We start from the raw sequence: 25,846 nt of genomic DNA, 5'->3' as shown, positions 1-25,846 counted from the left end.
TTTGAGATCGGTATCTTTACATTCTTGACCTATTGTAACGCTGTCAAAATGTTATGAATTTACTAGCAATAATAAATATACAGGTCAATGTGTGTCTTATCTTTCAGTAACCCATCTTTGTTGTTAATCATTTGATTATTCTTTCCATTATCTGTCTTCTCGCTGTGTTTATTACTTTATTGCTTTACATCTGAAATGCATCATACTTTGCTTTGAACAGCAAAGGTCATCTTTGCAGAGAAGCCATTCCAGTGAACGGCTGTTAAACCACTGGTAACAGCTGTGGTGTGTTCGTTTTTTCTTTTTCCCCTCAGTTTTCATTTTTTTGTTTGCATTAATAATGCTACTGGTGTTAATATGTGAGGTGTCTGTCATGTTTTCATAAAATAAATGGAATATCGTTTTCACTGTGTGCTGTTGAATGTTCTGTATGGTGGTTAATATAAATGTTAAGTGTTCCATATGTTAGATTTCCCACCATTTAGTATTAAAAAATCTGTATTATTGTTTGTCCAGGTCTCTGGACTAAATCTCCACCTACACCTCACCTTCTTGAGGACTGTGTTCATAATTGTGCTTCACTGGGAGCTTGGAGAGGCAGGCGGGTATGCCAGCACCCCGTTACGAGTTTCTTCTTCAGTTTGATGAATTGCCAGTGCTAACTCTGTGAAGAAAGTGACTTTTTGAATGAATCGTGGTAGAAATCTTCAAGTTCTTGCTTAATGTTGGAATTGCAATCTTGCTGGAAGTATTTTTTTTTTTTAAACATTTGGCACTGTCCCTTTTTCAAGCTTTGTGAAAGGGGAGAACTTTCCTTTCCGTTACAATGATCCAGCTTTCAGAAGAATTTAAGTGCTGTTTATTTCAGATGGGATTTCAAAACATTTTTCTTTCAGTACTTCATTATTAATGTTGACTGAAAGATAATTTACTGTATTCTTTGTGTTTGGTATTTGGACCAATTCATGTATCAGTACTCTGAAATGTCACACGTTAGTGACAGTCCTCCCATTTCATTTTTAGTGCTTTTTCCTTGCTTTATTAGTTTTCAGCCAGTTCAGCAGAGCAAGTGAGACCTCAAAATATACTATTAAGAAAATGTGAGATGTAGGAGGACTCCACCAGCAAGATCCCAGCACAACGTGGCCTGTTAGCTCCTGTCTGTCTGCTTCAGGCTGCAAGCCCACAGTGAGCACAGGCGAGAGTTTGACGGCCTAAGAAAAATCATGAAAACAGCAAGCAACAAAATCCGGAATAAGTTGATATTTCACAGCAAGGACCTGCAAATAAAGATGATGTGACATCCTAGAAGGTGTTCTCTACCCTGCTAGAAGTTGGGAATGGCGCAGAGGTGCTAGGCCGCATGTGGAGTTGAGCTCAGGGTGGGCACAACCGTAGAGTGGCACAGCCTGAGCTAGCAGAAGAAACTGGAGCTGAACCTTCTGGATTTACTTCTACTTGGACCTTCAGGGGCTACCTTGACTTGAGGAGCCTATGAAGGGTATTGCCAGGAGGTCTGAGTGATACATCTGCTTCTAGGACTGTCACTGGGACAGGCTGGCAGGTGGCAAGTGCTCTGTTTAGCTCTGTGGAGACATGAGTGTCTCGAAGTACCAGAAGCGTTGCTACTACAGTCATGTAGCTGTTATTAATTTGTGGCTAATAGCTGCTTGAGGCTCAATGAGCTGGTATTCAGATGTATAATAGCTTAATTTTTGCAAGTCCTGCTGTGTTTCTAGGAAAAAAAAAACAAAACCTCAACAAACTGTTGGCGTCTTCAGGCTGTGGTCTTTGTTCTTTTTTGCTGTCCAGCAAAGACAATGGCTAAACAATTCAGAAGCAAGCAGGGGACCTGGGTGAAGGTCTCTTTCTCATGTTAATGATGTCCTGCACAGTGGGGCCATCTACATGTCAGCGTTCTGAGTGGAGGTGAACACACAGACTTGCATGCTAATTTGTGAAATTATTTTTTTAAATATGTATAACACCATGCCCTAATCAATGATGATCAAGACTAAGTCTGATTTTAATAGGGAACCCTTTTTTTTTCTGATATGTTCAAAATAACTCTAATGAGGAAAAAAATATATATATTTATAAATGGAGAACAGCTTCTTTGATAGCCTAAAACAAGGGTGTGCTTTGGTGAAGATATTGAAAAAGCAGTTATCCATTGGGTGGCTGGATCAGTCTGGAGTGTATTCAGAAGATGCTTTTATGACACAGTTTTGGAAAAATGTTAGTGATAAGTGAATTCAATTTTCTTAATTTGATAGCTTTAGCATTTCTCTGCTCTTTAATTCAGGGTAAACTGCTCAGCTTTTCTTGCGCAAAACTGAAGCGAGTACTTTACTGCAGTGTAATTCTTCAAGCAATGTCTGTTAGAAGTAGGTGAGTCAGTGAAAATGTAGAAAATGACATTACATGAGCCAGTGGATGCACAGGTTTGATTTGAGTAGTTCATCTCAGTCTCGTTAACACTTCTCTGTTGCCAGTGAGGTCAATAAATAGCAGCACTCGGGAGGGTGTGTGTGTAATTGGATGAGTTAGAACTGGTATGCGGCTGAGGGAAAAAGGTAAAAATTGCTGTGGGGTACTGTAGTGACACACAAAGATAAGCTTTTCAAACACATGCAATCAGTCACACATTCAGATTCCAGTTAAGGATTTTATCAAAACTTGGGGATACTGAAAATCTGTTTGGATCATCTATCAGGGAACAAGACCTATTTGTAATTCTGGGTAAAAGAGGGTGAGTATGCTAGGTCTCCACCAACTGTGTTTGTGGGCTAAAGGAAGGCAGTAATTAGGATGCTTCTAATAATTACATTAAACTTGCACTGAAACAGAACAGGAACCAACTTCCTTGTTGTTAAGCACACAATGGGTTGTTCAGTAAACTTGTTTTTCACTGTTGCCAAGTTTTTGCCAAAACAAATAGAGAAGCTATTTGAGCAAAGCAAAACCCACATAGGACCTACAAGTACCTCTCCCTTCTTGTCCATGCTGTTGGTTCATTTCCAGGCAGTTATTGAGGTGTATAATTGAATAATCAGTCATGTTTTGGTAGCTTTTGTGAAGCCTGTTCAAGAGGAGAAGCTCTAGGATGTAAATCAGAAAAGATTTTCTTTTCCCAGCTGATTATTTGTTTCTAAAACCAACAAAATGTTGCACCATTCAGTATCTAATCACCTCCTCAGCCTTCAACGGTGTTTTGTAATCTGAAATGTGCTACTGTGTTTAAATGTATGTTGGAGTCTATGTTGTGTATGAGACTGATAACCTTGTATAGTGTGGTGCCAAAATCTATGGATTCACAAACTGCCAATGGATGTCTTGTATTCTATCCTTACCCTGTTTCTTAAAAATAAAATAATTAATTAAAAAAAAACCATAATTGCTGGTGCTAACTATACTATTTTACACCACGAAAATGATGAAATTTCTGCAATCTAAGAAAGTTTGCTTATTTTTCAGTAGCATAAATGAAGCAGAACAAATAACAGTAACAAGAAATAAAAAGCCTTTATTACAAGTTACTTAAATATGTGATAGAGAAAAGTTATTCTAGGAGCTTTTTTTATTTAAAAAACAAACTTCTACCATGATTGGTAGATCAATTACTGTTGATTACTTAATGTATTTTTGGGCTGTCTGAAATACAGATGGGTTACCCTGACTGACAGGAGGAACGAGCTGCAAGGGTTTTCTGATTGGGGAATTCCAAATGCAGCGTGTGAGGATCTCATTTTTCTTTTGGCATTTCCTAATTCATCTCATTACATTTTCACGCTAATAAAAATTGCCCATAAGAGAACCTTAATGAATGAAATGTTTGCAGCCTGGCTTTATTTTAAAACGCTGGGCCCTTTAATAATAATAATAATAAAAAGAAAATTATATGCTGACTCGCTCATTTCTGCTCTCACTAGGGACTTGGCCCTCTGTCCAACATTCAGCTTAACTGCAGCAGCAGCTGGTTAGTGGGCAGATAAGTGCTTCCAGAGTAAGTTGGGCAATAGCTCTGGTAGAAACTGGGTTATGTTGCCTAGTGCCCAGAGCTGGCCACTGAAAGCTGACCTAGATAATGTCTCTTTTCTTCAGCACAGCACTTCCAGTGTCCCTCCGGCCCTATTCTCTTGTCAAATATTATATTGTTGTATATATTGTGTTCATCTGGTTTCACCGAGGAGTGTAGAATTCGTCTCAGAGGCCCATGGTAAAGACGATGCAGAACGGAGTTGTGCTTGAGGCTTAGGAGTGGCAAGGGCAGTTCAGGATAAATAGAGCACGTGGTCTCTGTTAGACAGGCAAAGATGAACACAGGTAAAGCTATCGGGGTCCCTAAGGCCTGAGATTTGACATCCCACAGCTTAGAGATTTATTTAAAGGATGACTAAATGGTTAAAACTGAAGATTGAGACTTTTTCAGTCCCACTGCCTTGATCATATTTAATGCATTACTTGAGTAAGGCTTGCCAGCCTGTCTCACACAGGGAAATGTGGAAAGTGATGTTGAACGTGGGAGAGAGAAGAATTAACCCTGTTTGTTTCTTTACAGAAAGGGTTGTGAGGCATTGGAACAGGCTGCCCAGGGAAGTGGTTCAGTCACTATCCCTGGAGGTCTTTAAAAGATGTTTAGATGTAGAGTTTAGGGATATGGTTTAGTGGAGGACTGGTTAGTGTTAGGTCAGAGGTTGGACTAGATGATCTTGGGGGTCTCTTCCAGCCTAGATGATTCTGTGATTAGTATGTCAGAGCCCTGTCTGTGGAACAATTTCCCCTGATGTGTCCTGCAGTTGGTGCAGCGGTGCCTCGATTGGCTCTAAGGTGGATGGAAGGATGCCTTCAGTGCTAGCTGGTGCCACAGTGGTGGCATCTATCTATTAATTTGTTTATTTAGAGCTTTAAGTACCTAACCAATAATAGCTGTAGGAAACTTTCAGAGAAAATTAGAAGTGGAGTGGAAGCAAGAAATTGCTACAGGTAACATGTTAGGAGAGCAAAGGAAGCAGAGAAACATAGGATAAGATGAAAGAAGAACGTAAGAAAGAAGTGAAATGTCTCTTATTTTAAAATGACCATCCCTGGAGTCACCATCCCTGGAAGTCTTTAAAAGACGTTTAGATGTAGAGCTTAGGGATATGGTTTAGTGGAGGACTAAGGTTAGTGTTAGGTCAGAGGTTGGACTCGATGATCTTGAGGTCTCTTCCAACCTAGAAATTCTGTGATTCTGTGAAAATAGGATGAAGTTCTGTTAGGATAAAAAAAAAAAATGTATTTGACAAGAAGTTAAAACAAAAAGTAAGGAATAAATTCCTGTTAGATAAGAATTTTGGTTTTATTCCAGGAGGTCTGGGACAAGCTTTATAATCTTCTGGTGATTCCTTTGCGAGTTTCTTGGCAAGAAACAGAAATAAATAGAAGCTAAATTGTGGATGGTTTTGAAGGAGAAAGGGAGCTTAACTTTTATGCACAGAAACATGTAAACCAATATTAGGAAGTAAAGAGGCAAGGTGGGATTGAATGTGATGTCCAGCATTTCAGGCTGGTTAAGAAAGGGGAGCAATGAGAGAAGTTTGCACTAGCAAGTGCATGACCTAATTAACAAGTTGGACTACGCATTTGGAAGAACTAATTTCTATGCTTTTTTGTATTACAAAATTTTAATGTAATCCATTTTTTTTCAGATAACACAGCTCATATCACATATGAGGATTTTTAGAAGTCTACAGCTTAAGCATTAAATAAGTCTACATGTTTCTGCATTAGGCGCTTCTAGCAAACGTACAAAACATAAATGTCATTTTAGGACAACAGCTTTGAGTATCTCCCTTTATAACTTGTATTGCTTGCCATAAAAGTATGATTCATTTTTTTCTGACTTGTCATTGTCCTTTGTAAGGTATTCAGAAGTCAGTTATTTGTTACAGTTCTTTGCTGCTGTGTAGTAGATCAAAATACTTTTCTGGAAAACTTTCTTTCTGCACATCTGAGCTCAATACAACTCCAGAGCTGCTCTTCTTATATGCTGAGAAAGGTCAATGTTTGTTGTCAAATAGGAGGTATACGTTTGACACCCCACAAACAGAAGTCACCAGTTTTGTCATAGCTGTGTGCTTTCAATAGCTACTGAATAGCTAGCAGAGCTAGCTGTTAGGAGTAGCTACAGATAAGATTAAAATCATCAGTTCAGAGTTCAGGGAAATCATTGCTTTCAAGGACAGGAGCAGCTGAATTTGTTCTACGCTGCTTTACCAGGAGCACTTCATTTGTGCTGGCAGTCCTTGTATCATGAATAAGTAATTATGGCCAATGACAAGGTAAAGGAGTGCTACTTCTGGGTTCATTCACTGACTTGGCAAGGCTGTCCACTGATAATAGGAAGCTATGGTAGCATGCATCTTAATTTATTGCACAAAATGCCTGAATTAGGTCCTGTAATGTTTGTATTGGGCGGTGTTAGATAGTGAAATAAGTTCTGTACGTGTTTAAGTATTTGAATTAAAATAAAATGTTCGATACTGAAATAATTTATCATTAAGATACAATAAATAATTGTATCATTCTGTATGGGTCCTGCCTTTCTTCAGCACATGCAAGAATTTTAGAATAAGGATTTTGAAAAAAGTTAAACTCTTTCAAGACCAGTCAAGCTTCTCGAGAAGCGATGGGTATAACATTGGGAAGTTTTCTCCTCCTTCTCCCCATGTTTCAAATGGTTTGAATCTTCTGCTGCCTCTACTATGTTAAGGGTGTGCATATTTCATTTTTTTTGCACTTTTCACTTTTCCACTGAGTATGTAATTCTGTCTATGCTTGTAGAGAGAAACAGATGAAGGACTGCAGGCTTACAGATCTTCCACTTCCTTTCACTTTTGAAAAAGTGACGAAACTGTGCCTGCTGTTAGGAGGAGGAGAAAATGTTTGTTTCTGTCAGCAGACCTGGTTTTCAAGAGGTGTCTTGCTGTCATGCGTAAATCTTCAGAAGTGATGCTGTATGCATTTGGTATTACAGATGGAAGTTCAGAATTTCCAGTTATCTTACAGTGGCCTCTCATAAAAACAAATGGTACAATTACCATTAAGAGAGTTTTCTTTATATATATATATGCACACACATACATATATATAAAATAAATCATTTTTTTCTAATTGAAGAATTTGGGTATGATTCTCAACAGCGTATATTTTTATTTCTAGTTAAAATGCTGCCTTTTCAAATTCAAATAAAATCTAATTGCTAATAGGCAAGTTACTTGATTATTTTTCTCATCATTTAGGCCTTAACTCTTACAGCACTTGTTTCAAAATCATTTTAGGAAAAGCAAGTTTTAAAACTACAACTGGCTAATAATGAATGCAGGAGCGAATAGTAGTCCTGCCAACCCTCCTGAGCAATTCTCATATAAAAAGAAATGTAGCTAAGAGTTGAGAAGGTGAACTTGTCTTTTCATGGTAATTTTCTTGTGTCTGTTTCAATGAGCAGTGCCGTTATTTCTACTATGAAATTTCAAAAGAACAGAATCATCTCTCGAGACTGATAAACAGAAATAGATAAAATGGAGAGTGATGTGCTCAGTGGGATACAGATTAAATGGAAAAATCTAATGGGAAGTAGCTACATTAGTAGCAGATGGATTTGCTTCCTGAATCTCAATCTGAGTGGAAATCCTAGCCTACTTAAAATTTGTCTTCCAGATTCTTAACCTGATAAGGAAGGTGGATAAAGCAATTTATTCCCTTGGCTTTGGTGCTGTGCTGATGTGTTTTGTTTAACTTGCTATTGTTTGCTTTTTATCTAGGCTATTTTTATGATTCCTACAAATCCTCCTCCAACCTTTCGGAAGCCAGAGCTCTGGTCTGATGAATTCACAGATTTTGTGAAGAAATGCTTAGTGAAAAATCCTGAACAAAGAGCTACAGCAACACAGCTGCTACAGGTCAGTATTTAAGTTTCTGAGGAAATGCAAGTTTTACCGTGTTTTCCCCCCCGGTCTTAAATCAGAACTGAAATTTTCTAAAAGCAAGCCTTATTTTTGCTGTTGTGCCTTATTTCTTTTCTGTTTCTTAGCCTTTCCTTTCAGCTCCTTCATCATTTTATTTTTCCTTTGTTGCTTCTAAACAATGAATTTCTTATTATACTGTTTAGGGCTGGTTCTTGCTATCAAAATTGTATTCTTGTTTGATGGGTAGATCTGCCTTCAGTAGATCTCAGGGTTTAGGCATGTGTTAAGTAAAGGAACTGAGCCCAGGTGACCCCTCGGTGTGGACCACCCATGGAGTATACTCAATCTGCCCTTTTGGTCACGTCAAATTAAACAAGACAGGTTGTTCTGTGCCCTAGAAGGGTCTGATGCAGATGGACAGTATAAGGGATTTGTTCTTGTGCTGAGTTACCCCAACTTTTAAATTGGAGCCACAGTAGGCAGTGTGGACCTATGCGCCAGGTCGCTTGTGGAGCTGCTTAGTGCTTGGAAATTTAACAGTTGTTTTGTTTTGTTTGTTTTGTTTTGGCACTGAAGTATAAATAAAACAGAAAAGTTTGTAAGAACTACAGAAATGAAACAGGAGGGACTGATCTATCAAGAAAGATTTAGTATTGTGAAATAGACATAATTTCAGTGCACGTGGGACAAAGAAAAAAATGAAGAAAGTTTCCTCCTTTGGCCCCTTATTTGTGTTATCCCCTTCCTTCAAGTGCTGCCACAGTCAGCCTTCAAATAACTAAGGGAAAGCATGTCTGTCTGGATGCTGTAAAACAAAGGTAATGATTTGGGAGGAAAAAAAAATCCATCACTAACCAAAAAAAACACCAACAAGGTACGTCCATTTCTAGAAAAACTATAGTAGGTTCCTTGATGATGGAAATGGAATCTAAAATTTCCTGTAAATAAGCTTTCGTTGCTAATAAGGCAAGTGAAAAATGTTGCTCCTTTTACTTGCCTGACTACTAATTCATTAAGCTTCTTCACTGCTATTGGTAAATATTATTCTTAATTTTCTTTACCAGTCTATATAAGAATCTGATTGTCTGAAACTTCTGCTTTTAAGACTATTGTGATAGATTTATTCTGTCTTTAAGTTGGAAGTTGTGCTTTTTAAATTTAAATCAGTCAACTCCGCAATGAGGATAACATAAAACGTTTTCAAGCTAGTTTCCAGTAATAAATCACTAAATTTATAAGTCATAGTATGAAGTATTTTATATTTCATACCCTAAGAACACCACGTAGAGTGGAAGGACAGTAAAAATTGGAGCTTTGTGATTTTTAGTATGATGACTGAATCAGTATTTGAGACCTTAAAGATTAGAAATTCACATGGTTAACTGATGGCTGGCATCTGGATAAAAGAGACTTGCATTAGTGCTCACAAGTAATAAAAAAGCATCAGTGTTACTCTTTCCAAATACTTACTGGCCAGTGAACCAAGTACTGTGTTCATCACGGGTAGGTGTTGCTTCTTCCCCAGCTGGAACGTGGAGTGTGCGTGATGGAGCCGGAGGTGCTGTGGGTGTGTTTAAGGGACACGACCAGGAACAAAAGTACTGCTTGTGGGGCAAGGTCACGGAGGAAAAAGGAGGGTAATTGGATTACTATATCAAAGGAGAAGATAGGTAAATAGGTACAGGACGACTGGATTCGTCAGTTATGTTCTTAATGGAACAATTTTTTAATGTTTAACATTACATTTCTGAAGCTCTGAGAGCTCCTTTTTGCCTTGATCATGTTTTCATATGATGATACAAAACCAGGATTTTACTAACAGCAGGTGTTTACTAGAGAGTAAAATGAATGTAAATGGTATTGTCCACAGGTTGTCTTAAAGGAGGAACTGATGCTTTAAATGGCCTTGAATTAGAATTAATCTTCCTGCTAGAAGTAATGTATTTTGTTTTGCTTGTTCCATGTTTCAGCATCCTAGATGAAGAAATGTTTTATGACATATTAAAGTACAGGTTTGTTGAAGTAAGCAACAGCCACAGTTGCTCTGCTTACAGCCACTAATTTATGCTGTCAGCTTGTTAAGATTAATTAAATGCTGTAACTGAATATCTGAAAAAGTTTGTTTTTCTATGTCAGACAATCACCACTCTATTTATTTACTACTTAATGCACGTTTCCTTTGGACAATTATGTCCTTAACTATAAAGCAGTTGTTTTATGATTACATTTCCCAAGGCTTGCTGATTTTTCTCTCTCTTTTTTTTTTTTAAATATAAGGTAAGTAAAAGTAAAATCTTAGGAAGCAGCTAAAAGTTATCACAAGTTGTGTTAGTGCAGATTTTAATTACTGTGTGATGTGAAGTTTATCACACATTTATCACTGAAGTCTGTGGTGTTGAATAATACGTGTAGTTAAATCTGAACCCTATCTATTGTAATGATGTTATATAATTTTCTTTTTTTTTTTTTTTGTTTAGCACACGTTTATAAAGAATGCAAAGCCTGTTTCAATTTTAAGAGACCTGATCACTGAAGCTATGGAGATAAAGGCAAAACGACATGAGGAGCAACAGAGGGAACTAGAAGAGGAAGAGGAAAACTCGGTCAGTGATTTTTTTCCTTCCCCTAGAACTATCCATATTTGATAGATAAATTACTGTTCTTTTTTGCCTGCTTCTTGTCCTTATATGTTCAAATACTTTTCTTTACTGTTTCTACCAGTTCTTTAGCCTGTGAGGTCTGAGTGTTCTACTCTTATTCATAATGAATAATGCTTCTGTGAGTAATGCTGTATGAGCCACCTTTCAGCACTATTTCATGTGGTGCCCTAGTAAGTTTTAGGAGGTGGGAAAAGAAACCATGTCAACTTCAGCTGTTCAGACTAACATTAAAAAAATAAATACTGTTGGACTCCCATATTCACACATGGGCTTTTCAGAAAATGCTATAATTTTCAGAAGTTCAGACTACTTAGCTTTTTTGTGACATCTAATACACAAAATAGTTATCTATGAAGCACAATAAATAGTTATTACGATACAGTTTAAATCAAGTTGTGCCTATAAAGTGAAAATGGCAAAAACATTTTATTCCTCAGATGTTGTTGTTAGCATATGTTTGAGGTGAGAAGCAGGTCATGTGATAAATAGGTTGTATTTGTAATTATATGGCAGCATTGGCAATAAGTCAGTGTTCCTAGCATTATTTCTCTCCCTACATGATTTATTTTAGGGCAGTCTTGTGCAATGCAGCGCTATGTGCTTCAAAGAAGCCTATTGCCACACGCACAATGAGAGCCAAGGTCATTGAGGAATAACACAGAGGAAAGATGGAGACTGGAATGTCAGTAGAAATCTTACAGCTTTGAGTAAACAAAAGAGAGCAGGGCAGCGATGCACTCTGCCCTATCCCAAATCACACAGAAACTTTATGTATTAAGGGGTGTTAGGTGGTCATCTATATGTGGGAATACTTTTAAAACAAATACCGTGCAGTATTTTGTATCCTAATTTACAGTATGAGCTTTGGTTTGCTGGATGTCTGGTTGTTCTAAGGGTATATTCTAAGAAAATATATATAGCTTGTCTTTTTTAAAGTTGGTTTACCCTGGATAGTATTTGCTTAGCAATAAATCAACCAGGGAAGGTTGGGGATTATTTTTCTACGTTAGGAAATGCTACTTGTGAGATGTGTGACTTGACATGCAGTGCTGATGTTCATTGCTTAATATATAGAATAGTTGACATCTGAAGAGACTGATTATTACAGATGTTAAAAGTTAGTGTCATTACTAGCATGCTTTCCTCAGTACTATTGCCTTATGAATTGTAGACCTCAAATGTTTGGGCATTGTTGATGCTTTATTGATTAACCCCAAGGTTTAGTATAAGGAAACCTCAAATATAGGGGTTGAGCAGGAGTCTGTTGCCTCTGTTACGTTGCACTAGATCGGAATTTTCCCATGTACTTCTGTGGTTTGGGAGGCACAGACAGAGGAGATGCAGATGAGTCAGCATGGGAAGCTCTGGTGTTAGCTTTCTTTGCTCCATCTTTTTCAGGATCATGCCATAGAAGAGTTGTAAAGAACAATAATGGCAGTCTCACAGAGGGCTGGAGTCAATCCTGCCAGTAGTAGCAGGGGACTTGAGGAAAAGATAAAGGCATTCACCTTTAATTTGTTAGCTCAGTCGTTAAGTGAGTCATGGAAGAGACCAATTTGAGGTGGAGTTGACTTCTGAGGAGAGAATGAAATAACAGAACGGGAGAAGGCCACAAAGAAGTCTTAATGAGCCTCATCAGCTCAGAAAAGGAAGGCAGTTGGAAAATTAGAACTGAAGTATGACTTTATGATAATGAAACACAGAAGTGGAGAAGTACAGCAGTAGACTAAGCTACACAAATAGTCTGAAGTCAAATTCATTGTGGGCTAAGGTAAATGAGGCTACCTTATGTTTATTACAGACCTTTGTATGCTTTTGAAGCTATTGTAATTCATAGGATGTGTTTGCATTACCAGGGTAGTGTGGTTGTGAGCTTTACTGTGTAATTTTCCAGCAAAAACCAACATTGCTTGTGGTAGATAAAACGGATTTTCTTTTGGAGTTAGTCTGTGTCATTTTTGTAAACTTCAGTGGGGAAGGAACAGATCTCCTTTGAGCTCGGGGAATGTTTCAGATGTAGGAAGACCACATGAAAATGTAACAAGAAGATATCATAGTTAAGTGGAGTGAACAAAGGACGTAGTAGCTTGTGCTGCTGGCAGAGTGGGAAATGACACTTGTCAATGTGAAAATTCCCCCCTCCCCCCATGTTGATGGATAAATAAATTTCATTATTTCTGGGTGGTAGCTGTTCTGGAGAGGTTCTGTGCCTTTTTTCCTCTTTAGCTCCATTAGATTTATGAAAGGAAACCTAAAAGCTACCATAAGCTATTTACTACAGCAGAAGTACCATGTAATAAATGGAAGGGTGTCCAGGTATTTTTGCTGTAAGATTTATATTGAATAGTTCTTCAAAAGTTTGCATTTACCAAAAAAATAGTTAAAAGAGTTTTTAATCCTGTTTTGTTAAATATTGTGGTTTATGCTCTTCTGTGCTGTAGAGAGTTGCATTCCTTATGTCTTCATATGGTTTTGTGGTTCTAAAAATCTGTGATAAGGATTGTAAAGCTGTGATTAGTACGTAATTTTATTTTTGTTAAAATTGTTAATATGATATTTGTTAGTAGGCATGATCTTTGCTATCAGTAAACATATGTCTATATTCATTTAGCAATGTTTGGTGAGCCTTGGGTGAAAAAAGTTTGGAAATACTTAATTTCATAGAAAAAGTGAAGTTAGAGGTGAGTAAAATGAAGATTACTGATGGTGAGGTAAGGAGGAGGGATTTCTTTATTGACAAATACAGTTTGTTGAAAGTCCATGTTAGGCAGTGACCTGCAAATAGTTTTCATACTGTCACAATGCATGACTCATCTTGTTAAAAAGTGGTTTTAATAATCACTCAGTTGTGACACTGACTTCCCAAATCTTGCTACTGAGTTTTAGTGCAATACATTGTCAGAAATTCCAGATGGATTTGAGAGATGACACCAACATCTTCAGTTGCACTTGTTAAAGATTCTGAACAGCTGAAAGCACAAAAATAAGAGATTGTGCTGAACAGTGGGACAAGCTATTACATTTTTTTATTTAACTGGAGTTGTCTATACAGTGTTTTCCTGAATGTGTGTTATTCATGTGTTCACAATGCAACACGATGCATGTTGGAAGACTGGAGCACCATGTAGGTGTGAGACCCTAATCAAGTGAAATTCTGGACAGTGCAGATTTTAGTTTTTAAAGCTTATTAGGTAGATATCAACGAATGAGGCTGCAGGTGGTTTTAGGAAACCGCAATCCTGAAAAATACAGGTAGACTTGGGTGCTCTTTGCATGATCAAGCATCTGAAATGATAGTATACGTTTTGGTTAGCCAACGTGCCCTGATGGCACACTTCGTGTAGTGATGGGAAGTTACAAGTCCATTTCTTCATCTTTTAGTATCTACACATGTTCAGATTGTACGTGGAATCGGAATCACTTTTCAGTTGGAAGGTAGCAGCCACCTAGCACATAAATTCTGCAAAACAGTACCTTAAAAGTGGATTTGTCCCAGTGATAGGGCTGTCAAGGCCTAACCTGGAGGTGCTAAGGCAGACTCAGGCCTGAGAAACGTGCGTGTAGTAACACCTAGCAGCAAGGCAAGTATTGGTGTTAATGGTAAGCAGACAGTCTATGGGTGTTAAAGGTCTCTCATGGGCAGTGACTCGAGTCCATACACTGTTGAAAAAGAATGGTTTGAGTTAACCTATCTGGGGCTTGAATTTATTGCTCTTAAACCCCAAGAATTTCCTATGCGAAGCTCGAGCAGTCGTGCTAATTGCTCACTGGTACAGGTGTTGGGACCCCTCAGGAAGGAAGGTGTAAAATACTTGCAGTGTGATGTTCTTTTAGTGAGGAAACAGGATTTAGCCCTGGCAACTGTATTTGCATACGTGCATGGATATTTAATCCCTCTTAGTTATGTATGTATTGTAATGGACACCCGAGTTATAAGGGACATAGATAATGAAAAGTGGAATGAGAAGGAATAGGTGATTTTGAAGAATTTCCCTGTGGGTGTTCAAGGAAAGGTTGGACGTGGTGCTTGGAGACATGGGTCAGTGGGTGACATTGGTGGTAGGGGGATGGTTGGACCAGGTGATTTCGGAGATCTCTTCCAACCTTTACGATTTATGGTTTCACAATGAAGTACTTAATTTTCAGGATCAATTCAGTTTGTTATCCTTCAAACGAGGAAGATTCACATCACTAAAACCACTTTCTACGTCTTGGCTTTACCACTTGCTGTGAATGCTTTGTAGTACAGGAAGTTGTCAATCATAATGAAAATAGTTTTTGCTCTTCAAAACTTTGTAGTATACAGCCGTAAATAAATGGCTGTGTGTAAATACAGTCTTTATGTCTATATCCTCCCAGAGATATATAATATCATTAAAAATAGCATGCTCTGAATGGTCTTTATGCCTGTTACAAGAGCTGCTTGAGTGATGAGAATGCTTTCTGACAAACTGACATGTTTTGATAGGTGCTGAGGTAATTGTACAGATTTTTTTAATTAAGCAAAAATTGCAAGTGGTGTATTCTACAGAAGGTTAATCCCAATATCAAAGTTTAAATGTTAGTTTAGGCATTGCTAAACATGACCAAGCTCTTCTCCTGTGCGTTTTTTGAAGTGTGATGCAGGTTTGGTTCTGAGGTTGGGCAGCTGTGATGTGGGAATGCAAACCCACTTGTTGCCTGGCAGCCCACAGGAAACACGTCTAAATATTTATTTCTGTGGATCTTTAAAGGAATGAGCTATTAAGCAGCTCTTCCTGTATGTTTTCTTTTGCATTTTAATGTCTCTATTATGTGAGGAATGTTTAATTATTTTAGGGTACTCAAATAATTACTGCTCCAGTAAGCCATTTTTGCTTTTTTCTTAGGCAATTATCAGCTGGCAACTACCTGTAACTTAGACAACTGCCAGTTATCAGTTATTCCTATGTTAAGGCTTATTCATTCAAAAGTTCTTCTGATTAATCATATATTAGTTATGAAACATCTCCCTTTTGAGACCTTAGGAAATAATTGTTGTTCCTTTATATGTTTATATCCTTTTTATATGTTTATAGTCTTTAAATCATTCTCTAAAAGACTACTGAGTCATTTAAGTTATTCTGTATTTTAAATCTGATACACCAGACTGTATTTTTAGAGGTTTTTATATTTACTTTAATGCGTCTGTGTAGCTTTGCAGGACAAATACAGTGTTAAAACTTTGTTCTCATAGCATTTTTCGTCTTAAGTCAAAGGACGTGTTATATATAGCAATTGATCTTGACTACAGTCCTCTAGGTGTCCTGAAATTAAGTAAGAAATACCTAGCGGTTGTTTTGTCCCTTGGAATATACCTATCTGAGGGGTACCAACAGCTTTTCAGGAGCATATTGCTCAAGTCCTCAGCAATTTAGAGCCAAAAGGATGACTAAAAATTATGGTAGGTGTAAGCAACAAGTCATTGTCACTAGGTTTATCGGTTAAAAGTATGTAGAAAATAAGTTTAAATGTTGTTTTCATGAGTAAATTTAGTCTGAAGGTATAGGTCTCTTGGAATTTGCTGGGATTTGAGCGTGTGCTGCAAATCAAGTCTTTGTGTTTTTGCTGATGTGTTTAAACTTCAGTGTGTGCTCAGCATTAAGCATGTAGTCAGGTTGTAGTTGGGCTTTATAGGTGTTAGGAACTTTTAAAAATCCTTGTTCATGCCCAAACTGTAGTATGTGTTTATGTAGCTACTATAGTGCTTTTACAAAAAGATAACTGTGACTACAGCCACGTTTTTCAAGGGTGATGATGAGGTGTTAATAGTAAATGAAATTATTTTACAGGATACTAAATTTTGCCAGCATGTAAATCTTCCTTTAATGCATTGCAGTCTAGTCGCTGTCTTTGGTGCCATCTAGTGTTTTTTTATTCACACAAACCACTGTTAAAGAGATTTCAAAGGCAAGCTGCTGTATTTCCTTGTGTTTTGTTTTTTTTTTAAACTAGTCTTCAACCCCTTTTTTTTTTCCTATGAATCTTAAAACACAGCAGGAAACAATCCACGAATCTTCATCACTTCTCACTTGATTATATTCTAATGTAGGTTTACGTGTGATATGTAAGCTCAGCTTTCCTAAGAATACTTTTCTTGTGTGTTGATGCTATCTTCTATGTAAGAAGCATATTTTTAGAGTCTTGCACATTGCTACTGAATTGTTCTTGAATTCACTCTCCTGGTAATCGAGTCTCCCTGATTATGTTTTTGTGCTTTAAGGGTTTGCTTTGTTAATCTTCTAACTTACTATGGTAGATAAGGAGATCCAAAGAATTAGTCCCATAAGGTTGCAGGATATTGGCAATCTTTTACTTATTGTTTCTTTAGGATATAATGTTGTTTGGAGTTTCTGTGGCTGATTGTAATCTCGTTAGCATCTCAAGAGATGTTAGCTGTCTTGCTTGTGCACACTTCCAGTTGCTGTATACTGGCAAATTAGAAATAAAAGTTTGATGCTTGTCACTTGTACACAAGAGAATGGCAGACAGTTTAAAACCATAGCTAGCTGTTTCTATTACTTGATTTTTGGATCTGTTTTTGTAAACAGTATGAGAACATGACACTTCAGCTTTAAGACCTTATATTCCTTCCTCGTTAAAATTGCTATTATATTTGTTTTTTATTTAATCAGGGAGTTTACCTGTTTTAATAACAGATCAGAAGTTTTACATCAATATTTATGAACTCTCAAGTATGAATCATAATTTGTTCAAGGAATCACTTTCATCTGTCATATAAACATTCACTTACATAATTTTATATTAAAAAAAATATCCTGTTACTTTTTCAGGTCCACTCTGCTCTTCTGCAGTATTAGCTAAATCTCATGTTTGTGAGAAATACTGGGATGACAAATCTGGAAGCAACTGGGCTTACTCCACAAAATTGATTACTTTTTTGTAGGCACAGGCCCTGAAAAAACTTGATATTGCTCTCTTTTGGTATTTCATTCCTGATCTAGAGAAAACGCCGCTGATCAAAATTGTTGTGTGCTTCCGTTTTTGGGGCAATTACTCTGTTAGCACTGAGGTTGGCTTCTGTGGTCCCCAGTCTTTTAGATACTGGATGATAACTGTTCTCTGCTGAGAGATAATAGTAAGACAACGACTTTTGTCACTCTTGGATTGGAAAATAAAATGCTGTTCTTTGAAAAAAATCAGATACTTGATTTGACCCAAGAACTAAAAACTCAGTATTTTTAATGAAGCGGAAGATATGAAACTGGTTCACTTATGAATCCGTTTCACATTTGATCATATTGCTGGCCATCACTTTTTTTCCCCCACTTGTAACGAATTGAAACTTAAGGAAAATATTTTTTCATTTCTGCTTTCAACTTCAGTTAGTTTAGCATGCGGATGTTAATACTAGTCAAGCAAACCTGTAAATCAGATGCTACTGTGTTTTAAACTCAGGAATTTGCCTGTATGTTAGAGATGCTTCATTTGTAGCCTTCAGTAGGAGAAGCAGCAGGATGTCATGACTAAGTTAGGCGCTGTAGTGCTGTACTGAAAAACACTCATAAACACTTACCTTTGGCACTTTTAAAATGCAACAGAAAAAAAAGAGAATATTGGATGAAAGGACTTCATTTTCCAAGGAAAGTACTTCTCAGGAGAGGTAAAATATAACTTACAGAAACCAGCGGGGTCAGCAAGAATGTTCAGGAAAAATAAAAGTAGTAAAGAAAATGAAAGTTGCCACCAGGAGGAGCACTACTAAAATATCCTTATTTATTTAAGGGCACAGTCCTCTAGTGCTGTATCTGTAAACTATCTCTATCTTTGGGAATATCATACTTTTTTAAGGTAGGGTGCTAAAAAGAGTGTTTTAGAATGCAGCTTAAAAAATGCAAATGAATTAATATTTTTAGAAATTATAATCTGGAAAAGGATGATTCTTCTGACATTTGAAATTTTATTCACAGATTTAGATCTGTATCCCGGTTTCAGTATGTTATGCAGTCAGCTAGACTCTCTGAATTGAAATTAGCTCTATTTTTGTGTCTCGGGGTTGAGACGTAGCAGGGTTCTTTTCAGGAGCTGGTCTGTTGGTATTGCTGCTAACTGCAGCTCTCTGGATTTGCTCTGACCAGCGATTGGCGAAACAAGCACTCATGTAACATAGCTGGCTCTTCAGATTACATCTGTACTGCAGGCAAATCCCTGCTATGTTAGAGAATACCAGGAAAGGAAAGGAACTAGTTCAGTAAGAAACAGCAAGTTCCAGAACTGAAGGGTTTGGGGACTGGGATTCTTTTTTGTTTGTGCAGGTCACTTCATAGTTAAAACGTTAAATATATAAAGCAATAGAAAGATGTAAGCAAAAGGGAAAATTAGTGAAACAATTTTCACTATTAGAAATTCACAGAATTATTTACAATCAAGGAATTATAATAGAATTATTCATAGAATTAGACGAAGCAAGACGTGTTTCAACATTACATATAGCAATGAGCATGTTATTTGTAACTGGCAAATAATAAAGTGTTAGATGATATTTTTTCAAGATGAGCTGTGTAGTTAGAATAATTTGCTAATCAGGGATAGAGTTTGTTTAGAATGCAAATTAAATTTTGCCATAGCAGAGGGAATTCATGCACATACAGATGTTTTTTTTGCCTTGTCTAGGAAGGTTATAAAATCAATGAAAGTAGCATTTATGCAGGAAAAAAAAAAAAAAAAAGGCATACAATGTCTTCATGAAGAGGGATATTATTTCTTGCCCTATTAATTATGAGAACACTTACTAAGTTGTTTTTATTACTTTTGTTGTTGAGTAATAAAATTTACTTGTAGAAAATAGCCCACCACGTTATTCCTGAAATCCTGTACTGTCATGCATACCCTCAAAATCAAACTTCAGAAGTTTGACTGGAATTTCCCAGTAGTGTTTTCAAATATTAGTATTCCATATAAATTTTATAATTCATTAACTGTATTGTCATTATTTCTCTGTTTTATGTTCCTGGCACATTACTGTCATTGATCCAAAATACTATTTTACCTCTTCATAATGTTAGCTCTTCCCTCACTCCTACCCTTGGTTATTAAGTATGAGCTTCATAGACATTTTCCTACACTGTATAATGGTTTTGCTTGCTCTTTTGAAAGTGTTATTTAAAAGAAAACTAATACTTGAAGTAAGCCAAGCTGATTTTTCCATTCCTGGGGTGGACTTCCAAAACTTTCAGAAGGTTGTTTAATACTTGTTTGAACTGTCATCTGGGTGCTGTGTGATGTAAGATGCAGGGCATAGTATTTATTTAGGGGTGATCAGCACAAATCCTTGGTGATGGTCTGCTACAAAACAACCAAATCACCTTCTAAGACATGTGGTACTGATCTTGGATCCCAAAGAAGTATATGGGGTCTTGAAAACCAGTGAGATGTTCAAAGCTGGGTGCTGATGGAAAGTGGGTGTGTGGGACACACTTCTGGTAAATCCATCCTGCCATACGTCTGGCAGAAAGAAGAAAGTTTTGAATTCTTCCTTTATGTATTTTTTTTTATTTTATGTTTTGTGAAATATTTTTAAGTCTCAAAGTCTAGCAGTACAACTAGGTCATGTGAAGATACAAAAAACAGTGAATAAGCATCCAGATTGCTGCTTAACTTTTTTTGGAATGCTCTGCTGAATTATGCCAAACTTTTCTTGCTAGGATGAAGATGAGCTGGACTCGCACACCATGGTGAAGACGAGTTCAGAGAGTGCTGGTACCATGAGGGCTACAAGCACGATGAGTGAAGGTGCTCAGACGATGATTGAACACAACAGTACCATGTTAGAGTCAGACTTGGGGACCATGGTAATAAATAGCGATGATGATGAAGAGGAAGATGGGACCATGAAAAGTATGTTGTTCTTTTACTTCCCTTTTCTATTAATAATTAATCCTATTAATAATAAATGTTTTCTCATCCAGCATGAGAATGTTGTGTCATCAGTGTCCTTTATGTGTCAAATTCTGTGGTTAAAAATTGGAAAGAGGGGTATTTGGCACTGCTATAGTAGGAGATTCAAAGTATAAACCTAGTTTTGGTGCTTTGCAAGCCTCTCTGGAGGACTCTGAAATTAGCCTTTCATGAATTCTCCTTTCTATTACTTGCCTCTTGCTTTTTGCCTCCTGTCCCACATGCATTTGCACCAGTTCCTTGGAGCTAAAGTGAAATGGTGTGATTGTGTGGGAAGCTGCTGCTTCGGTGTCAGTGTTCATGGGAACTCGTCATGACTCTCTATGGGTGCAGCAATCACTGCAGATCTTGCTGCAAAGTTTTTTTGTTTTTCGTGATTAGCTAGCAGATTTTTCTCTTGGAAGAGAGCATTATTATTTGAATGTTAGTGGAAATTTATTTCAGTAATGCTTGATTTAAAGGAATGATCAAAAAATTACAAAATCTAAATAAAATCTAAATTGACTTCAACAGCATAACTGATTATATAACAACGAGGAAAAAAGTTTCAAGGTATAAAATTATAAATTACACTGAGATATGCATAATGTGTATTTGTTAAACAGCAAATTTACATGTTTACTTTTTGATGTGTTCATTGTTTGGCTGAAGATTGCTGCAGAATTAGGCCCACTCAATTAAACAGAATTATTTCTTTGAATGGGCAGCATCAATAGGTGAGTCTAACTCTAGGTGCCTGATTCCGTGAGGCACCATGTAAGGTGTAATTCCAGGCTGTTATTTAAATACGTTTGCTGAATGCAACTATAAGGTTGCATTTCTGTTTGCATGTATACACCTGCTGCAATTTGACTGGAAAGATGGGTTCCAAGTGCAAATCAGGTCTGTTTTCTTTTTGGTTCAGTCTATTCAGCAAATGGGCAGGAAAGGGTGATTTGTTGATTTATATTTTTCCTTTTTTTTTAGCGTTCTTAGCAATAAACATACCTCTTGATTAGTGATTAGTTTAAGTAGGATGATTCACATCATGAAAGCACTCTGTACATGCTTTAATTTGTTTTCATGCTGAAACAGTGTTTGCCTATTAAACTTGAGAGGAAAATGGAAGGTTAGAAAAAGTGATCTTAAACTAACACATTTCAACAAGTTAAGGAAAAGATTAGTGATGCAAAAAGCCCTGAAAATATACTACAAGCAAATTTAGAGTAAAGGATAATAAAATAATTCTTGTGGTGGAAGTTATACCAAACTGATCAAAAAAGTTTCCTTACATCTGCACTGAAATCTCTTATGTTTGTTTCTTATGTTGCTGAAGACACTGTTTTTTCTTTTTTTTTTTTTTTAAAGTACTGTCACTTTCAGTTTGAATTGATTCCGGTAGCAATCTGTAATAAGGAATTACCTTTCTATACCTTGGCGTTTTGTCAGTGTGGTTGTTAAAGCTGTTCTTCCCTCTTATCGGACAGAAGAATGCAGTCCCTGGGACGGCAGGCTTCCTCCCCCCATAGCTGACTGTCTTGACACCTGTAACCCCAGCAAAGGAAAGCCAGCACCCTGGAAGCAGCCTGATAGCAGTGATGGTTTCATTTGACTGCCAGGGGACAAGTTTGTGTTCCTGCATTTGCGCAGTGAACTTTACTGTGTTATGCATTAGGTGCTCACTGCTTAAAAGTTAGAGCTAATTCAAGAATGGGGCCTCCACATCTCTCAGCTGAAAATGAAAGTTTTATATACATGTATTTTTACTTAAAATATACATTTACTTTAGCTGTTCTTCCTCTGGTTTTGTGATTCATGTGCTAGGGGTTAAGCAGGAGCACTAGCAGGTGTCCTAAATAAATGTCGCCAGGAATGGATGTACAAATCGTTGGTCTCCTTCAGAGGCAGATGCAGATTTGTGCTCCTTTCTGCTTGAAAGAGACAAGATTTTAGAGACAGGTTGCTTTTTCCAACCTGTATAGGCAAGATGGGCACTTCCTGCATGTTTGCATGACTTGATAGTAAATCAGATAGCTTAACCAGGTAGCTTAAAAGTGCTCTCTGCTACTTCTGAATAACACTTGCAAGCAGTATGGAGAAATAAGCTTAGTTAACTAGGGAAGAGGGCTTTTATTTCCTTCCTAGAGACACAAAATATTTATGACAAACATTTTTGTAATGCTCTTGTTTAGTTTCACATTTGTTTCCCTCTGCCTTTTGTTTCCCTGCTCAAGGACAAAATAAGAAACAATAATAAGTTTTTATTTATAAGTGCCCATACTTAGAGGCCTCTGGGAGCCATGACAGAAAATAATTAAAACCATCTATATATTTTTTTTTTCACAAATAGTGAATTGTGCCCAAATAAAACTGGGATTTGGAACAAAGAGGGCTGTCATCCCAACCCTACAAACCATACACAGCCCAGCAATAAACCACATTTGTGCTTTCTTGCTTAGTATGCCTGTACATGCTCTGAGCAGAGATTCTGCGGTATGTAACAGGAGGGAAGAAAATGCAGAGCACACATAGGTGGGAGGACAGAGTTCAGTCAGTGTCCTCTGTACGAGGAGGTGAGGGCTTGGGTAGCTCTGAAATGCATACTTCTTAGGAAGGTCCCACAGCTGGACTTTCAACTCAAAAGATAAAGAAATTTTTTTCGTAACAACCTATGACCTAGGTCCTGTAACAGACTTGGCATGGACCAGGCACATGTGCAACCTATAGACTTCAGCAAGAAGCCTACACTTACTTAGCCTTCAGCTAACACTTCCGAGTGTTAGCTTGCTGGACACATATGTTTATGGGATGGGGCAAAAAAGTTGATGATCAATGTTAAGAAGAGGTGAAAGAAGGGCAGAATAAATAGCTAGCTTTGCTTGAGTGAAGTAAACATTTTGCAGTGTAGTTTTTGATTTCATTGTATTTTTTCCTTTGAGGATGAGATTTATTTTTCAGACCCTTAACTTGATACCAGTATTCTCAGGACATTCAATTTTCTTGCTCTGGATACAACCCTTTAAATAAGATCTACTTAGATACCTTTTCTAATCAAACAAGTATTACTGATCTTGGTGTCCATTAGTTTTTGTACATTCTGTGATATTTTCCCCTCTTGTTGATCATAAAAATAAATGGAATACTCTTTATCAGTGCTTTGTATCTGGAGAAAAAAAAAGTGCTGTAATGAAACTGATACCTCAGAATTTGAAAGCCATTTTCGTGTTTATGGACAAGTTCCTTATGGTCCTCTTCATTACATGCTGTCACTGAATTCATACATTCCGTAAACGAGTCTCAGAGATTGTTCTTTTCAATCAAGGTTTCTTTGGAAGTCATTTCTGAATTGGGGAGGTTTACTGTTTATGCATTTCTTTCATAATTTATAAGAATGAATGAATGCTCCATTTATGGTGCTGGTTTGTAATGCATGCTATGTTCTGTAATGCAAAAATTTATCACTGAGAAAATCCAGTCATCCAATGTCAGTATATACCCCTTGTGCATTACTATTGTAATAGAATAGAATAGCTGTGCTAATAGAAGTTAGTAAGGTGTGACTTTTTTCCTGTAGCACTGTTAATTATTCCATGTTGGTTTCCTAAATGTTCACATAAATGGCTTTTAAAATTACCCAGCAACCTAATTCAGACAATACTTCTCTAATGATCTCTTCAGCACTTAGCTTGCTATCTCTTGAGACTACATTGCTTCTGTAAAAGAGACTCAGACACAGGGTTCTTTGGATTTTACATCTCTCTTGTAATTTAAAACAATTCTTTAAAATTGTCTTCCCTTTTTGGCAATTAGGATGTCTTAGTTTGAATAGTGTAATTATGAATTTATAGGAACTCAGCAAGGAAACTTAATTATGGGCTGGTTTCAGCAGTGCTTTAGCCTGGGCATTGGTATTTCATTGATGTAGTTCTGTTTAAGCATGCTTACTGTGCTCATGTTAAGACAGTTTGCTCGATGCCACGTGCAGGTGTACTAATGTTTTCCCCCTGATTGTACAGAAAGGATGTACGGTAGGTGTTCCCAAGCCTTTTCCAAGACTTGAGACCTTGCTTGTGACTGGTGATCAAGTCGTACATTTATGTCACAAGTAGGAGTATGTTTTACAAATGTTTTTTTTGTGTTTTTTTTTTTTAAAGAAAAATAGTGTTGGCAGTTCTGGTTCAAGAGCTGTTGCAAAATACTGCCTTAACATGGATTTATTTGTTTTGCAGAAATAAAGCATGCCTCAGCTGGAACAGAGTAATGAGTTTATGACAGTAGTGTCATTGAATTTTCATATTATATTTTTGGAAAAATATAAAAAAAATTGTTAAACTAGTTTTACAAGTCTCATTCTCAGGAAGCAAAGAAATACTTTGTGCAGGAAACTTTTTCTGTAAAAAGCCTCTAAAGTTGAGTTCACAGACTCCTCAAAATTTGAATGTTTCCTCTGGTTGAAAAATATCAGAATTTTCCACTTAAATGCAAATTGCAATTATTTCTGATAAATAGGTATATTATGAAACAAAAATCTTGTATAACAGAGTTTTCAGTAGTATAATAAAGTTCTATACTTTCATTTTTGCCTCTTGCATATCTGCCCCAAACACTGAATGAGGCCTGGGTTTGAATAAAGCCATGGGTGTGTAAGTCATACTGATACGACAACTGCAAAATCAATAATCAGTAGCTACTTTATTAGGCAGATATCTGTAGTCAAACATTTCCTAGATACGTTTCTTAGTCCTCTGGTAGGTTTCCGCCTGCTCTGGCCTAAGTAAATGGCGGTCAAATTTCTGCTGATACTTCCTCGTGATTCAGAAACTGCGGACTGACCCTGAAGCCTCTGAGGTGGTTGCCTAATGGGCATTCATAAAACGTGCCTGATACGTACTGGCAGAACTGGCCTGCTCATGAAATGCAGATGTAACCTGTTTAAAATATGGCTGAACCATGCAACGGCTCGGGTTGGAAGGGACCTTAAAGCACACCCAGTCCCAGCCCCCTGCCATGGGCAGGGACACCTCCCACCAGCCCAGGTTGCCCAAAGCCCCATCCAGCCTGGCCTTGAGCACCTCCAGGGATGGGGCATCCACAGCTTCTCTGGGCAGCCTGTGCCTAATATTTAATCTAAATCTCCCCTCTTTTAGTTTAAAACCATTCGTCTTTATCCTGTCATTGACTGAGCAAAAAGTTCCTCCCCATCTTTTTTATAAGCCTCCTTTAAGTATTGAAAAACAGCAATAAGGTCACCCCTGTAAGCCTTTTCTTCTCCAGGCTGAACAGCCCCAGCTCTGTCAGACTTTCTTCACAGGAGAGGTGCTG

At 37.3% G+C, this 25,846-nt stretch overlaps 1 protein-coding gene across 2 annotated transcripts in view; it reads left to right on the top strand.

The window, feature by feature from the left end:
- STK3 (serine/threonine kinase 3) overlaps positions 1-25,846 on the top strand; it is a 137,280-nt gene that overhangs the window by 55,368 nt on the left and 56,066 nt on the right. For both annotated transcript variants that reach the window (XM_068672338.1, XM_068672340.1), the window contains exons 7-9: positions 7,806-7,943; positions 10,427-10,552; positions 20,293-20,485. In XM_068672338.1, coding sequence (XP_068528439.1) covers positions 7,806-7,943; positions 10,427-10,552; positions 20,293-20,485 — 457 coding nt within the window. The remainder of the gene's footprint in view (positions 1-7,805; positions 7,944-10,426; positions 10,553-20,292; positions 20,486-25,846) is intronic.

This window comes from Anas acuta, chromosome 2 (assembly GCF_963932015.1).
Source record: "Anas acuta chromosome 2, bAnaAcu1.1, whole genome shotgun sequence".
Classification (NCBI taxonomy): Eukaryota; Metazoa; Chordata; class Aves; order Anseriformes; family Anatidae; genus Anas; species Anas acuta.
The sequence above is the reverse complement of the archived record's forward strand: the minus strand, read 5'-3'. Positions and strand labels throughout refer to the sequence as shown.